This window comes from Thamnophis sirtalis, unplaced genomic scaffold (assembly GCF_051295495.1).
Source record: "Thamnophis sirtalis isolate CommonGarterSnake01/CBP01778 unplaced genomic scaffold, rThaSir2_p1.2 scaffold_12, whole genome shotgun sequence".
Taxonomy (NCBI): domain Eukaryota; kingdom Metazoa; phylum Chordata; class Lepidosauria; order Squamata; family Natricidae; genus Thamnophis; species Thamnophis sirtalis.
In genome coordinates, this window is record NW_028261392.1 from 48,187,111 (window position 1) to 48,202,189 (window position 15,079).

The window sequence follows — 15,079 nt, forward strand, 5'->3', positions numbered from 1 at the left end:
TTAGCAGAAATTGGTCAACCCATGTTTGCCAATCACCCGACCCAATATTGGATAGAGCTTCTTTAGCAGATCGCACCATTCTCTCTGCCTGTTCATTACTGGCCAGATGGAATGGAGCGACCAGGGCATGCCTGATTCCCTATGCTGCTAGGAAGGTCTCAAATTGCATAGCCGTGAATTGAGGTCTGCTGAAGTGGCCTGCAGTACTGCACTCTAGCCACTGTGCCACCTTGGCTCTTCAATGTATGTAGTGTTGCGATTTTAAACCGTTTTTGCTCTCTCTCTCTCTCTCTCTCTCTCTCTCTCTCTTTTTTTTTTTTTTTTTGGTAAGCCGCCCGGAGTCCTTCGGGATTGGGTGGCATATAAATTTTATATTAAAAAAAAAGTGGTTTATGGTCCGTGATTATTTCGAAATCACGGCTATATAAGTACTTGTGGAACCGTTTGACTCCAGCTACAGCAGCCAGAGCCTCCTAGTCCAGTTGGCTGTAGTTCCTCTCGGCCACTGAGAGAGTCCTTGAGTAGGCGATGGGTGCCGTGGTTCTGTTGGGCATGCGGTGGCTGAGGACGGCTCCGACGCCGAAAGGCGAGGCATCACAAGTCAGTACAAGTGGCAAAGTCTGGTTGTACTGAACCAGGAACGTGTCCACTGACAGAAGTTTTTTTACCACAGTGAATGCAGCAGCCTGTCTTGCCCCAAGTCCATGTAGCCTTTTTCCCGAGGAGTCGATGCAGCGGTTCAGCAACTGTGGCTTTCTGCTTAAGGAAAATGCTGTAGAAATTAAGTAGTCCAAGGAACGCTTGGAGCTTGGTCAGGTTTCGTGGTGTGTGAACGTTCTGAATGACTTTAATTTTTTGGTTTGTGGGGTGAATCCCTGAACGGGATGACTCCTGGTATCCCCTGCAAAAGTTGTTCCATGACGCTTTGGAACAATCCAGGGACAATACTAACGCTAACCTCACTCAACATTATGTGTTGTATCCAATCTGTATTCTCTTATTATCAAAAAGGGTCAAATTTTTAAGAAAATCTATAATGCCTACTGATTATTGTTTGCTTGTTGTGTTTATAGTTTATTCAAACACATACAGAGGGCTAATTTGGAAGACATATGAGTTATACTTATGGTAAATAAGTTGTTATAGATGCAAAAAGTTTCATTATTAGTTCTGCCTTTGCTTGCCCAAGAAATTATTTGGGTTATAGTCATCAATTCCAAATTTACTGCTAATATTGCTTTTGTATGATTTCTCTTTTTATTGCTGTTACTTTTTCATTCCTGTTAAAATAAATTATGCATCTGTATAATGTAAATTATTTTAATGTGCTTTGAATACTTTATTTTACATTGTGTCATTGATGAATATAGTTTGCACTGTGAAAGGAACCTTTCTGTTTCAGAATGAAATGGAATCTAACAAGCTTTGATCTACAAAGCAGACAGTTTTTTTGTTTGTTTGTTTTGCCAATTCGTCTTTTTACTGCAGCTCATTCTGTTCTGGAAACTTTCTCAGCCTCAACAACAGATTGTTAGGGAATTGATTGGTGAGAACACTCAATCCCTAGCAGATTTATTTTTGTTTGTTGAAAACTTTACATATATGATACTTTGAGCCTGACTTTTAAGCTTTATGCATGAACTTTACAGAATAATTTGTTTGTAAATTTGTTCTCTTTATAAAGCATTATTTCTTACAATGATGCAAAATATTCCCAAGGGCACTTCTAATGGAAATTAATAGTAATAATTTAGTCTCAAATAATCAATATTAAATAATAATTCATTATTTCTTTCCAATTAGGTCTGAAAGTGAGTGATTCTACCCAAGCAGCGCCAAAGGAATTTAAAGTATCTCAACATTTGCCTTTCAAAACAGGTAAGGAAAGTTTCTTATACAAAAACAAATATAGCCAATGGAAAATATCTAAATGTCTAATATTATGAGAAGAAAAAGTTTTCCCTTTATCAAATTCCCCAAAAGGTTTCATATAGAAAAAAATAGTAAAGTCAAGGTTAAACAACAATGCAGAATCCAAAAACCAAGCAAACCAAAGGTTTATAACATTTAACAAGTAAAATTGAATTATGTTAGCTAGACTGCCAAACATTGGGATTTGAAAAGCATGCATTGTTCCAGCAGATGTAGACCCTCAACTAACAGCTTTAGTCTAGTTTCCAAGCCCCATCAAGCTCTTGCTCTGAGTAAATAGTTCTGTTCTCAATAAATGCTGTACTTTCTTTGGAAAGTCCGTTAGTTCCAAAGAGCTGTCATTTTATAAGGAGTTTCATTATGGGCTTTTATATGGAATCTTGTTCACTGGATGGCAATAGGCTAGCAGTTCCTGTTAATGATTCCATTCCAGGATTGTAAAACGTTCTAGCATCAATCTTCGGATTCAGATTTGAAGAAATTTTCTTTCAAAAAATAAAGAAATGTATTTGTAAAGATACTCATTTCTCTCACACAAACATTCTTATAGAGCTGGCTGGTAAATTTCTCAGCTTTCCTGAAACAAAAAAAAATAAAAATGGAAGAGGGAGCCAGAGACCAGGGAAGAGAAACATGCTAGCAAAGTACCTAACAGAAACCGGGCAGGTTCTGTGTCTCTTGATTGTGTCTTCATTGGCACAATTAATTATGTGTTATAGATTGTCTATCCATGGCAAGACTTGTGCTAGGAGAAAATAAAAAGACCATTTTTAAAATGGAGCAACTAAAAACAAATTTAATTCCTTTAATGGTGGGCTGACAATATGATGAAGGTAACATGGTAGGATATCACTTTTAAATGGTTAATAGAACATCTTTGTATCACAATTAAATAGGTATGAGGATTAGCTCAAAGCAGTATTATATAAAAATTATACTACTGGCATTGATCCAGTACACACATAATTCAGTTCAATTAATCATGGTTTAATAAATCGTTTCCATCATGTTAGATCGTGGGAATGGATGAGGCAGACTCAGGCTTCAGTAACAACAGCTCTTTATTAGTGACTCAGAATCCAGCAAAGACCCTGTACGGCAACAGCCCTTTTATAGGGCTCAGGCAGGGCCTCCGATCAATCAGGTTTGAATGAGTTCCTGCTGTTAACAGCGGACCTGAGTGAAAGCTACTTACAAGGCTATTTACATGTAGATTACTCCAAGTACTTAACACCCCTCCCCTCTTAGTTGGGCTCATCCAACTTGTGACGTAGTCACGCAGGTAGGCGGGTTTTCTGTTGGCTCGACCAGACCTGCGCACTTCAGTTGGCACCAGATCTTCAGTCAAGTCGGATAGACCTGTTGCCTCACCTTCTGCACATGGCGGAACCTCCTGGAACGTTTCACAGGCCGCGGCTGGAGTTCCTAGAGCTGGCTTGTTCGGAACTTGCTGCAGCTCTGCACCCTCAACAGATAATTTCCCCGGTACATTGGGGTTTGAGGTGTCCGTATATGGAGTGAAATCGTGCTCCATGTTGGTAAGGCTTTGGCTAACTCGTGCAGGAGTTTCCTCTGGTTTCCTGGATTTGGAGAGGTGGCTACGGAGTTGGTCAATGTGCCTTCTCCAAGTGCAACCATCCTCGAGCTCCACCTGGTATAAGTGTGGTCCAGTAATACCTGTGACCATGGCAGGAACCCAGAGTGATCCCCCAGCGTAGTTGTGGGCGTAAACTCGATTCCCTACGCTGAACTGTCTAATTTTGCTGCTCGAATCAGGGTGTTATGGCAGAGTAGTTTGGGTGCAACCAGTCTAAGTGCGACTTTAGCGGGCGACCCATTAGAAGCTCGGACGGGCTTCTCCCAGTGGTAGCACTCGGGGTTATATGTTGGATTAGCAGAAATTGGTCAACCCATGTTTGCCAATCACCCGACCCAATCTTGGATAGAGCTTCTTTAGCATATCGCACCATTCTCTCTGCCTGTTCATTACTGGCCAGATGGAATGGAGCGACCAGGGCATGCCTGGTTCCCTATGCTGCTAGGAGGGTCTTAAATTGCATAGCCGTGAATTGAGGTCCGTTGTCAGAGACCAAGACATTGGGTAGGCTGTATGTGGAGAAAAGTCTCTGTAGTGCCTTAATGACCACTTCTGCCATGGTCAAGGTCATTAGGACTACCTCTAGCCATTTCAAATATGCGTCCACAACTACCATGAATGTCTAGCTGTGAACTGGGCCAGCAAAGTCAATGTGCATCCTAGACCATGGTACTTGAGGTCGCTCCCACTCCTTAGCAGATGCCTCTCGGGGGGGGGGGGGGCTGGTCTGGACTCCTGGCACGGTGTGCAGGTAGCCACCCATTCCTTGATCTACTTATCCATGTTACGCCACCATACGTATCTGCTGGCCAATGATTTCATCTGGACAATTCCGGGATGCCCCATATGCAAAACGTCTAATACCTTGACTCGCAGTTTTTCTGGAATGACAACCTGATCCCCCCACAATAAAAAAAACATTTACAATGGACAGATCATCCCTCATAACATAAAACAATGTAAACTCTGGCCCAACCAGTCCCTTGGGCCACCCCCTCCACACCCAGTTCAAAACTTGTTTCAGAGTCCAGTCTTTAGCTTAGTGGTGGGCGACCTCGCTGGAGGAGACAGGGCCAGCTTCCAGGCAGTCTATGAGCACAACTGGTGTCTCGGGTGTCGGATCAGCAAGCAGTTCTGGTAGGGGGCACCAGATGAGGGCGTCAGCATGCCCCAGTGTGGTGCCTGGTCTATGAATGAGGTGGTAACTGTAAGAGCTAAAAAATAGCCCAATGGGTCATCTGTGGTGACAACGATGCAGGTATAGTTCGGTCCACAGCCAGTAGTCCCAAAAGTGGTTTATGGTCCGTGATGATTTCGAAATCAAGGCTATATAAGTACTCGTGGAACCGTTTGACTCCAGCTACAGCAGCCAGAGCCTCCTGGTCCAGTTGGCTGTAGTTCCTCTTGCCCACTGAGAGAGTCCTTGAGTAGGCGATGGGTGCCACGGTTCTGTTGGGCATGCAGTGGCTGAGGACGGCTCCGACACCGAAAGGCGAGGCGTCACAAGTACAAGTGGCAAAGTCTGGTTGTACTGAACCAGGAACGTGTCCGCTGACAGAAGTTTTTTTAACATGGTGAATACAGCAGCCTGTCTTGCCCCAAGTCCATGTAGCCTTTTTCCCGAGGAGTCGATGCAGCGGTTCAGCAACCATGGCTTTCTGCTTGAGGAAAACGCTGTAGAAATTAAGTAGTCCAAGGAACGCTTGGAGCTTGGTCAGGTTTCGTGGTGTGTGAACGTTGTGAATGACTTTAATTTTTTGGTTTGTGGGGTGAATCCCTGAACCGTCAATGAGGTATCCTAGGAACTCGACCCTTGGCACATTGTTTTGGCATTTTTCCTTTTTAAGGTAGAGACCCTTTTCACTAATCCTGGTCAAAACAGCCCCAAGTACTTTAAACAGTTATTCTGTCTGCCTCTGTTTTGCTGCTTGCTTTTCGGCTGCCATTGAAATGGGGAGGGAGGGCATGGTATTTGGGTGAGGGAAATATTCTGTACAGGAGGACTGTTAATTGGGAGTTGTTCTCACCATTCGTTTGCGCATGTGGAAGGAGGGGAGTTTCCCGCCAAGGCCAACTGTCCGGCATACCAACCTGATGATGATTTTTGAAAATGTCTCCCACCTGACAGCTGTGGAGATATACGATTGGACTATGGACTGGGGTTACCAAGGGGAGGGGAACGGGTCATGTATTGATATCTATGCTTACGCGCGCTTTTGCTCAGATCCAGCTTTGCCTAGCTTCTATTTACTTATAATCAGTAAAAGTACTTTTAATTCTGCAAAATGGAGTTGAGTGGTTTCTTTCTTGGTTATTAAGTGAAGCAGCATCTGACATTAAGCTGGATCTCATCTCGCACCCATCCCGGAGCTGACACCTTCCGAGTGGGGTGCACCCAAAACCTGAAGGATGTCCCAACAAGGCAGTGATCAAGAAGAAGATACGGGAGCAGCTGCATGCCCTTTGGAGACGGAGCAAATGGCTGGCCTGCACTTGGAAGAACGATCCATTTGACCCAGATGAACTTGGGAGTGGGACGGAAAGAGGACCCTGAAGAACCTTTGACTGGGATTACTATGAGGAGACCCAGAAAAACAATGGCTGACTGGAGGGATCCTGAGAAGGAGAACCTTATGATGTCCCAAGCGATGAACTTTTTGAAGGGGCATGGGAGAGATGCAGAGCCTGTGAGAGTGACATGGAGAGGGAAGCTGATTTCCAGGAGACAGAGGAAAGGGGCACTGAAACCTTGGCTGATCCGAGAGAAACTGGAGGGACTGAAGGGGGAGCTGAACAAGATGACCCAGCGCCGACCCTGATCACAGCAGCTAGAAACATTCCAAGAGCGCCCCCCCCCCCCCGCAGACACCGGATGGCTAAGGTTCTTCCTTTAAGTGTAAAATATGGAGGAGAACCGAAAGATCTAGGATTCTTCCTTGTTCAAGCATGGAACTACATGCAAATGTATGGTGATGAACTGATTTCTGATGAAGCGAAGGTAAGAGTTATTATGATGGCTTTGGGGAAAAAAGCGGCAGATTGGATGGTGGGTTTGCACAACGCTGATTCCCCACTATTAAGAGACTTTAATGGGTTTATGGTCGCTTTGAGAAAACGCTTTGATGATCCCCTCACAGAGCAAAGAGCCAGAATTAAGTTTAAAACTCTTACCCAGGGGAAATGGCCAGTAGCTGATTATGTACAAGAATTTTGGGAGCTATCAGCTTTTATGAGGGGTTGGTCTGAAGAAGCATTGTTAGACCATTTCACTGATGGGTTAAACAAAGAAATTTACCAGCATTGTGTGAACCGAAGACCTCCCCGTAGACTGCAGCCCTGGTATGAAGTGGCAGCTGATATGGAAATTGACCTAGCCAGGCTGAATTACCAAGGGGAGAGTGCGGGCGAAAAATCTCCTCCTGCCAACCCCCCCCCCCCCAGGTGTCCCGAAAGGAGGGAAAAGTGGATCTGCAAGCAAACTGAAACCCTTCGTGTGTTTCCGCTGTGGGAAGGAGGGGCATCGTGCAGTTAATTGCCGAGTCAAAATGACCCAAAAGCCCCCCCCCCTCGGAGAGAGGAGGCTGGAAAAACCTCCCAGCAAGAGGAAAGAACCTGCCCTGAAAGGGGAGGAACCTCCTCAGTATTTCAGCCCTGGTGAAGGGGGGGAGGACACGCCAGCTTCGGAAGGAAGTGACTCTGATGATGGACGCTGGGTAAGTTCCCGGTCGAGACCCATGACTATTCCAGTTGAGCTTAGGGTGCCCTCTTCTGGCGCACGAGAAAAAATTCTAGCCCTTTTAGATTCCGGATGCACACGATGCATTATGAGCCCGGAAATAGAAGAAAAATTGGGATTGAAGCTAAAAACTTTGAAAATCCCAATCACTTTTTGCCAATTGGATGGCTCTATTGCAGGAGGGAGCCCTGCTCATTTTGTTACTGAACGTATTGAGATGTGGATGGGAACCCACCAAGAGACAATAAGTTTAGCCCCGGGAATGGACTGGGCCCTTATATTGGGATTGCCCTGGCTGCGTAAGTGGAATCCACACATAAATTGGAGGAAGGGTTGGTTACGCATCCAATCTGCTACGCCCCCTGAAAAGGAAGAAGGGATTCCAGAACCGAATAGTTCAGACCCCAATCTAGCAGCCAGAGGGCAAGAAAAAATTGAAGGGGAGGAAAAAATCCCAAAAGAATACTGGGACCTGAAAGATGTTTTCAGTGAAAAATCTTCAGATAAGTTACCCTCCCACAGACCCACCAATTGCAGCATAGACATTCTCCCTGGAGTAAAACTCCCTAAGCCTCAGATTTACTCAATGACCCCTAGAGAAATGGACGAATTGAGAAAATTCATTGACAAAAATTTTGAGAGGGGATTCAGTGAACCAGCTAGACCCCGAGTTGCTGCTCCAGTCTTGTTTAGAGAAGAGAAAGATGGTTCCTTTCATTTGTGTGTGAATTTTAAAAATCTGAATGGTGTATGTGTCCAAAATCTCTACCCCTTGCCGTTAATGAAGGACATGCTGGCCCAGCTGGGTAAAGGGAGGATTTTCACCAAGTTGGATCTATGGGAGGCCTTCCACTGAGTCAGAATTAAAGAAGGGGATGAATGGAAGACTGCGTTTAACTGCCCACTTGGTTGTTTTCAATTTCGTGTTATGCCATTTGGACTACAGGGGGCGCCAGCTGTTTTCATGCAATTTATTAATGAAGTTTTACATGACCACCTTTACAAAGGCGTGATGGTCTATCTTGATGATATCCTTATTTACACGGAAACACGTGAGGAACATGTGAAACTAGTTCACACAGTACTAAAAAAGCTGCGTGCAGCGGAACTGTATGCTAAATTGTCTAAATGCGAATTTCATCAGGAGAAGGTGGATTACCTGGGATATCGCATCTCCCACGAAGGAATAGAAATGGACCCAGCAAAGGTCCAAGCAGTCACCGAATGGGTGGCCCCCCGCACACGCAAACAGTTGTAAAGTTTCTTAGGTTTTGCTAATTTCTATCGTCAATTTATTCCTTTCTTTGCCAAGATTGCCCTAGCAATTACAAACCTCCCAAAATCAAAGGGGGAGGCAAAACCCAGACCAGGTAAACCCTTAAACTGGACTATGGAATGTCAAGTGGCATTTGAGAAGCTAAAATGACTTTTTGCAGCTGAACCAGTTTTGAAACACCTGGATATGGATTCACCTTTTGTGGTCCAGGCAGATGCTAGTGATGTTGCAGTAGGGGCGGTGCTACTTCAAGCGAATTCAAATGGGAAGTTGCAACCCTGCGCTTATACTTATATTGAGAGACATTGGGCTATTTGGGAAAAGGAAGCTTTTGCTGTCCAGTGGGCCTTGATGACTTGGCGTCATTTTTGGGAGGGGGCTAAACACCCTTTTGAGGTATGGACTGATCACAAAAACTTAGAGACATTGATGACCCCCCAAAAACTATCGCCCAAACAAATGAGATGGGCACAATACTTCAATAGATTCAATTTCACTTTGAAGTACATCCCAGGAGGGAAGAATTTTATGACTGATGCTTTGTCCAGACTTCCTCAATATAACAGTTCCAAGCTTAGTGTGGTCCAACCAGTCATGCCAACGAGAAGCGTCGCCGCTCTGGTCGTCACCAAAAGCTAAACTACTTCCAACTTGGAGGTTACACAGGATCTCGTTACAAAACTCAAGGAGGCCCTTGAAGTTGATGAGTGGTTTTGCCAACATACAGATGAGTGCACCATGAAGGATGGCCTGGCTTGGATTGGAGCTAAGTTGTATGTTCCCGCAACTATTAGGGGCCTAGTTCTTCAACGTGCTCATGACTCACACATGGCTGGACATTTTGGGTTTGTAAAATCCCTGCATCTCATTAAAAGACAATTTTGGTGGCCCTCACTGAAAAAAGACATTGAATCTTATGTAGCTAGCTGCCCCACTTGTGCTGCAGCAAAGCGGCCACCAGTAAACCCCAAGGATTGCTTCACGCAGTGGCCCCTCCTGAGGCACCGTGGAAGGAGATCTCTATGGATTTCATTGTTGAATTGCCGGAAAGTCAAGGAAATACAGTGATTTGGGTTGTTACCGACTTGTTTTCCAAGCAGGTTCATTTTATTCCTTGTTCCAAGATCCTGTCCACTAAATCTTTAGCTAAGTTGTTCATTACACATGTATATCGTCTACATGGAGTACCGGACCGCATCATCTCAGATAGGGGGGTCCAATTTACCTCCTTGTTTTGGAAAGAGTTTTTGAAGTTAATAGGCTCCGCCCAGGGCTTAAGCTCCGCCCACAACCCTCAAACTAATGGGGCCTGTGAGAGAACTAATTCTGTGCTGGAACAGTATCTCCGATGTTTCATCAATTACCAGCAGGATAATTGGGTGGAGTTATTGCCTCCTGCTGAGGTAGCATATAACAACAACTCAGTACACAGCAGCACAGGATTTACGCCCTTCAAAATAGTGTACGGACATGATTTTGTGCCTATCCCCGAGGTACCTCGAGAAAAACCACAAGTGCTGTCCCTTTCCGAGTGGAGTGACCAACTCCGTGAGATGTGGCTTACCAGGCGTTGGATGTGGCACATTGAGCACATAAGAGGCAAGCGGATAAAAAGTGAACGAAGCTAAAGGACTATAAAGTTTGTGATCGTGTGTATTTATCTACCAAATTTCTCCAGACCTCTCAAAAGTCTAAGAAATTGGGTCCCAAGTATGTTGGCCCATTCCCAATTGTCAAGGTCATCAATCCTGTGTCCGTATATCTGGAACTGCCTAAATATCTCAACCCTGTCTACCTGGTATTTCATATCAATCTCCTAAAGCCTGAACGTACTTCTCCGTTGCGGGGCCCTTTGGGGGCTCCACCTGCCCCGCTCCTGATCGAGGGTGAACAGCGTTTTGAGGTTAAAGAAATTTTGGACTCTAGAAAACATAGAAACCGTGTTCAGTATCTGGTGTCATGGAAGCATTTCCCTCCCTCTCATGCTGAATGGGTTAATAAGTCCCATGTGCGAGCTCCTCGACTACTCTGTAACGTCTACTCTCCCTACCCAGATAAACCTTGACCTCGATTGATTTCTCTTTTGTTTCCCCTCCCTTTTTTTTCTTCTATGTTATGTTGTTCGTCTGTTTGTCTGTGCTCTTTAGTTTCTACAGGGATGAACGTCCTTTTTTCTGGAGGAGGGCTGGATGTCAGCCTCTGTTTTGCTGCTTGCTTTTCGGCTGCCATTGAAATGGGGAGGGAGGGCATGGTATTTGGGTGAGGGAAATATTCTGTACAGGAGGACTGTGAATTGGGAGTTGTTCTCACCATTCGTTTGCGCATGTGGAAGGAGGGGAGTTTCCCGCCAAAGCCAACTGTCCGGCATACCAACCTGATGATGATTTTTGAAGATGTCTCCCACCTGACAGCTGTGGAGATATATGATTGGACTATGGACTGGGGTTACCAAGGGGAGGGGAATGGGTCATGTATTGATATCTATGCTTACGCGCGCTTTTGCTCAGATCCAGCTTTGCCTAGCTTCTATTTACTTATAATCAGTAAAAGTACTCTTAATTCTGCAAAATGGAGTTGAGTGGTTTCTTTCTTGGTTATTAAGTGAAACAGCATCTGACATGTTCTTTATTTGCAGCGTATATCAATATGTCATCAAAATAGGGGACAACTCCTGGTATCCCCTGCAAAAGTCGTTCCATGACGCTTTGGAACAATCCAGGGACAATACTAACGCTGAATTGCACCCCTATGCATCACAGTGGTTTGGGCCTCTGCTGTGGCACCATCTACAGGCAACTGCTGGTATGCCTGCACCATGTCCAATTTTGCAAAAACGTTTCCGGGGCCAAGTGAATGCAGTAAATGCTGTACAATGGGTACAGGGTAAGCGCTTTGTTGCAACGCTTTGTTAATTGTACATTTATAGTCCGCACAGATGCGGACTGACCCCTCAGGCTTGACCGAAGTCACTATAAGGGTCTCCCAGTGTGCATGATCTACCGGCTCTAGGATTCCCTGGCCAATTAACTTGTCCAATTCCAAGTCAATTTTGCGTCGGAGAGCGAAAGGCACTCTCCTGGGTTTCAGTCTAATTGGAGCTACATTTGGGTCCAGATTAAATGGTATGAGGGTCCCCACGTACTTACCAAGACCGGTGCCAAAGGCGTCTTCAAACTCCTTAAGGAGTTCTTCAATGCTGTTGTCATGGATGGCATTGATTCCGGTTACTTCAAGGCCCAGGGGTTTGAACCAGTTCAGTCCTAGGAGGTTTTGCAATGCGCCGTTTACTACTGTCACCAGAAGCAGTCCATTGAATGACTTGTATTGTACCCTGAAAGTGACTTGTCCAAGAACCGGGACTCGGTTCCCTTGGTAGTCGCTTAGGCAGATGTCTGGAACTCGCAGCTCGTGCCTCTTCAGGTTGGGGACAATCTTCTTGAGTGTAGCCCAGGACATAATGGTCAGTGATGACCTCGTGTATCGATTTCCATGGAGCAAGGGGATCCCTCAAGGAGGACTGTGACTCTCAGCTTCGTGGTTTGTGTGACGCAGGTTTGGCCGATGGTCGTGTGGTACGTTGCTCCAGTTTCTTGGGTCGTGGTTGCCATGTTCCACGTCTCTGTGGCTTTGGGTATACCGGTTGATTCCGTGGCTGTTGGGTGGCAGCTGGGAACTCGCTCCTGCAGACTTTGGTGATGTGTCCCTTCCACTCACAATGCTGGCAGATGGCGTCCCTGAAATGGCAAGCCAATCTTTGGTGATTGCCTCCGCAGCCAGTGCAGGGTAGAAACTGTGATTCGAATTTCCGCACCGATTCCTTGCAATCAATGCGCATGCGGTAGACGTTGTCATTGCTGTCTGACGCTACTGGCTCTGCGGTCTTGTGATGCACACCGGTGGTTTTGTGTGCGCTCTTTGGGCTGTTCTGTTTCTGTAACGTTTCTGTCAACTTGGTCAAGGACTCGGTAGCCCTGGCTTTGTCTAGGGTGATCTGGAGCATGAGGTTAGTTTTATCAAGCAGCCTTCTTTGTAAGTTAATGTCCCGAACACCACAAATTATGCGGTCAAGGAGGAGCTCATCTAGGTCTCTGAATTCACAGTATGCTGCGGCTTTTCAGAGCGCGGCAACATATTGATTAATTGTCTAGCCTTCCCTTTGATTCCGGAGGTTCAATTCGTGCCTCCTCATATATTTGGACGGTTTGGGAGCATAGTGTGTCTTCAGCATCCGTTGAAGCACCGACCAAGCGACTGAATGGAGTGGCGTTGGCTCGGATAAGTCCTTCGCCATCTCGAACACCTCAGGTCCGCAGTAGCTTAAAACATCGCCTTCTTCCGGTATTCGGAGAGGCTCAGGAGGTCATTGGCTTCGAGGAAGCAGTCGAACCTCGTCATGTAGGACTCCCAGTGTTCGGTGGCTGGGTCGAACGGAGCTGGTGGGGCATGCGTAGTCATCTTGTTTCTTCTTGAAGCTGATTCAAATCTGTCACTTTAAGATGGCTGATCGCTGCCGTGCTTCACTCCGGGCTGCATTACTTGCTGGATTGTTTCTGCTCTCGGTGCCTAGTTGCCTTCCAATCCCACCTTCGTCGCCAATGTTAGATCGTGGGAACGGATGAGGTAGGCAGGGCCTCCGACCAATCAGGTTTGAATGAGTTCCTGCTGGTAACAGTGTACCTGAGTGAAAACTACTTACAAGGTTATTTACATGTAGATTACTCTAAATACTTAATATCTTATCCTATTGTTTGTTTTTTTATAAGTAAGACTAGGTATAATCTTTATTGTCATTGTACTTAAATACAACGAAATTGGTTTTAACCTCACCGGTGCAAAATTATAACAGAAATGAAAAAAGAAAGAAAAAGAAAAAACTAGCGTGTGCATGGAGTGATTGGGTTGTATTTAAAAGTCTCACAGCCCAAGGATTGAAACTATCTTTAAACCTGTTTGTTCGGCTGGCTATACTTTGATGTCTTCTGCCTGATGGTAGAAGTGCAAAGAGACCCTGACCAGGGTGTGAATCATTTTTGCCAGATTTTCTTGAATAAGTGTCATGTAGCTAACTTTTTTCTCCAAATGAGAGTTTCAAAATTATGGTGTTTCAGCGAAGCTATTATCTATCAAAGCCTTGGAGGTAATGGTAAAGTGTGTAAATTAACTGCCTGCCAGCAGTGAAGTGTTAAAGAACTTTCTTTTTTCAAGCAAGGAAAAGAAGAAGGAATATTGCCACAGGATTTAGTTCATTTTGCTTAAATCTGGACCCTTATAATACTGCTATTCCAAAACTCAGTATCATTACATGTTAATTGTGGACATAATATTTAAAATTAATTGTAGAATTAATATTTAATTCCAATTTGACCTTACTCAATGTCCATGTTTGTTTCACAGAAAAGAAAGACAAAAAAGTGTCTAATATAGACTGTACTATGGAAATCTTATTTTCTAATAGTTTTATCATGAAAATGATGTTTTTTACCTAAATGTAGTTGAGATCCACTAGCAGTTTCATGTTTAGAATGAGTTATACTGTTGCATCATTTGATATTATGAATAGTTTTATTTCTTCACAGTTTTATTAACAAATTATCTTACATTTTAGTTGCTCAAGAATCAAACACACTTAAAACGAGACCAAGGTCCAGGTAAGTAAACAAAAATAAAAAGTCATTCTATCAGTATTTATTTTGCTGTTTTTTCAACAAATTGCAATTCTAAAGTAGACCAAGAGATTTAGCTATTACAATAATTCAGATAACACTTTTTAAAGGTTTTTTATTTTTTCATTTTCATACAAATAACCACATGTACACCATTGCAAACAACACTATTTTGTATTATTCAATATTATGTCAATTCGTCTTACCATCAACCCCCATTGGCTCTTCTGCTCTCCATACACCATATTTATACCCTATCCATCGCTTTCTTCTTCTTCTCTTCTCCTCCTCCCTACCTCCTTTCTTCCCTCTCATCCTTTTCTTCTCTACTTCCCCTTTCCTTTCTCTTTCTCTTATCTCCTCTTTCCACTCCTCCTTTCTCTCCCCCTTCCCCCCCCCACTTTCTCTCCTTACCCTCTCTTCTTCCTCTTGCCTCTCTCCTCTCTTCCACACTCTTCATCTCATTTACATGGTGTAGTTCAGCATCTGAGCAGACTCCATTTAATGTTGATGGTGTTAGTAATTTCATTTCAATACACATCTTTCATATTAATAATTTCAACATATATCCTCCTTTAAAACAAAAAAAGTATACATATATAGTAATATTTTAACCCACCCACCCCCCAAATTTTTTGGGCAAAGTGTGGTCCTAGTTACAATTTCCAGCTATTCTCATCATAATATTGTATAGCTATACATCATTACATGCCCCCAATTTTTAGTTCTCTCTTTATAATCTCAATAATTTTCCATTATAAGTATATTTCAAGTCCCCCCTCCATTTTTCCATATCTTTACTTAGCTTACATTTAATTATCTTTTAATTACAATCCTTGCTATTCAATGCTTATTACAATTCTGTTGACCTGCTG

The 15,079-nt window shown here is 44.1% G+C and overlaps 1 protein-coding gene and 1 pseudogene across 8 annotated transcripts in view; one reads left to right on the plus strand and one right to left on the minus strand.

The window, feature by feature from the left end:
* REPS2 (RALBP1 associated Eps domain containing 2) overlaps window positions 1-15,079 on the plus strand; it is a 112,606-nt gene that overhangs the window by 57,727 nt on the left and 39,800 nt on the right. For all 8 annotated transcript variants that reach the window (XM_087726306.1, XM_014055276.2, XM_087726307.1 and 5 more), the window contains 2 exons: window positions 1,804-1,878; window positions 14,147-14,189. In XM_087726306.1, coding sequence (XP_087582432.1) covers window positions 1,804-1,878; window positions 14,147-14,189 — 118 coding nt within the window. The remainder of the gene's footprint in view (window positions 1-1,803; window positions 1,879-14,146; window positions 14,190-15,079) is intronic.
* Window positions 12,068-13,231, minus strand: LOC148043326 (uncharacterized; annotated as a pseudogene).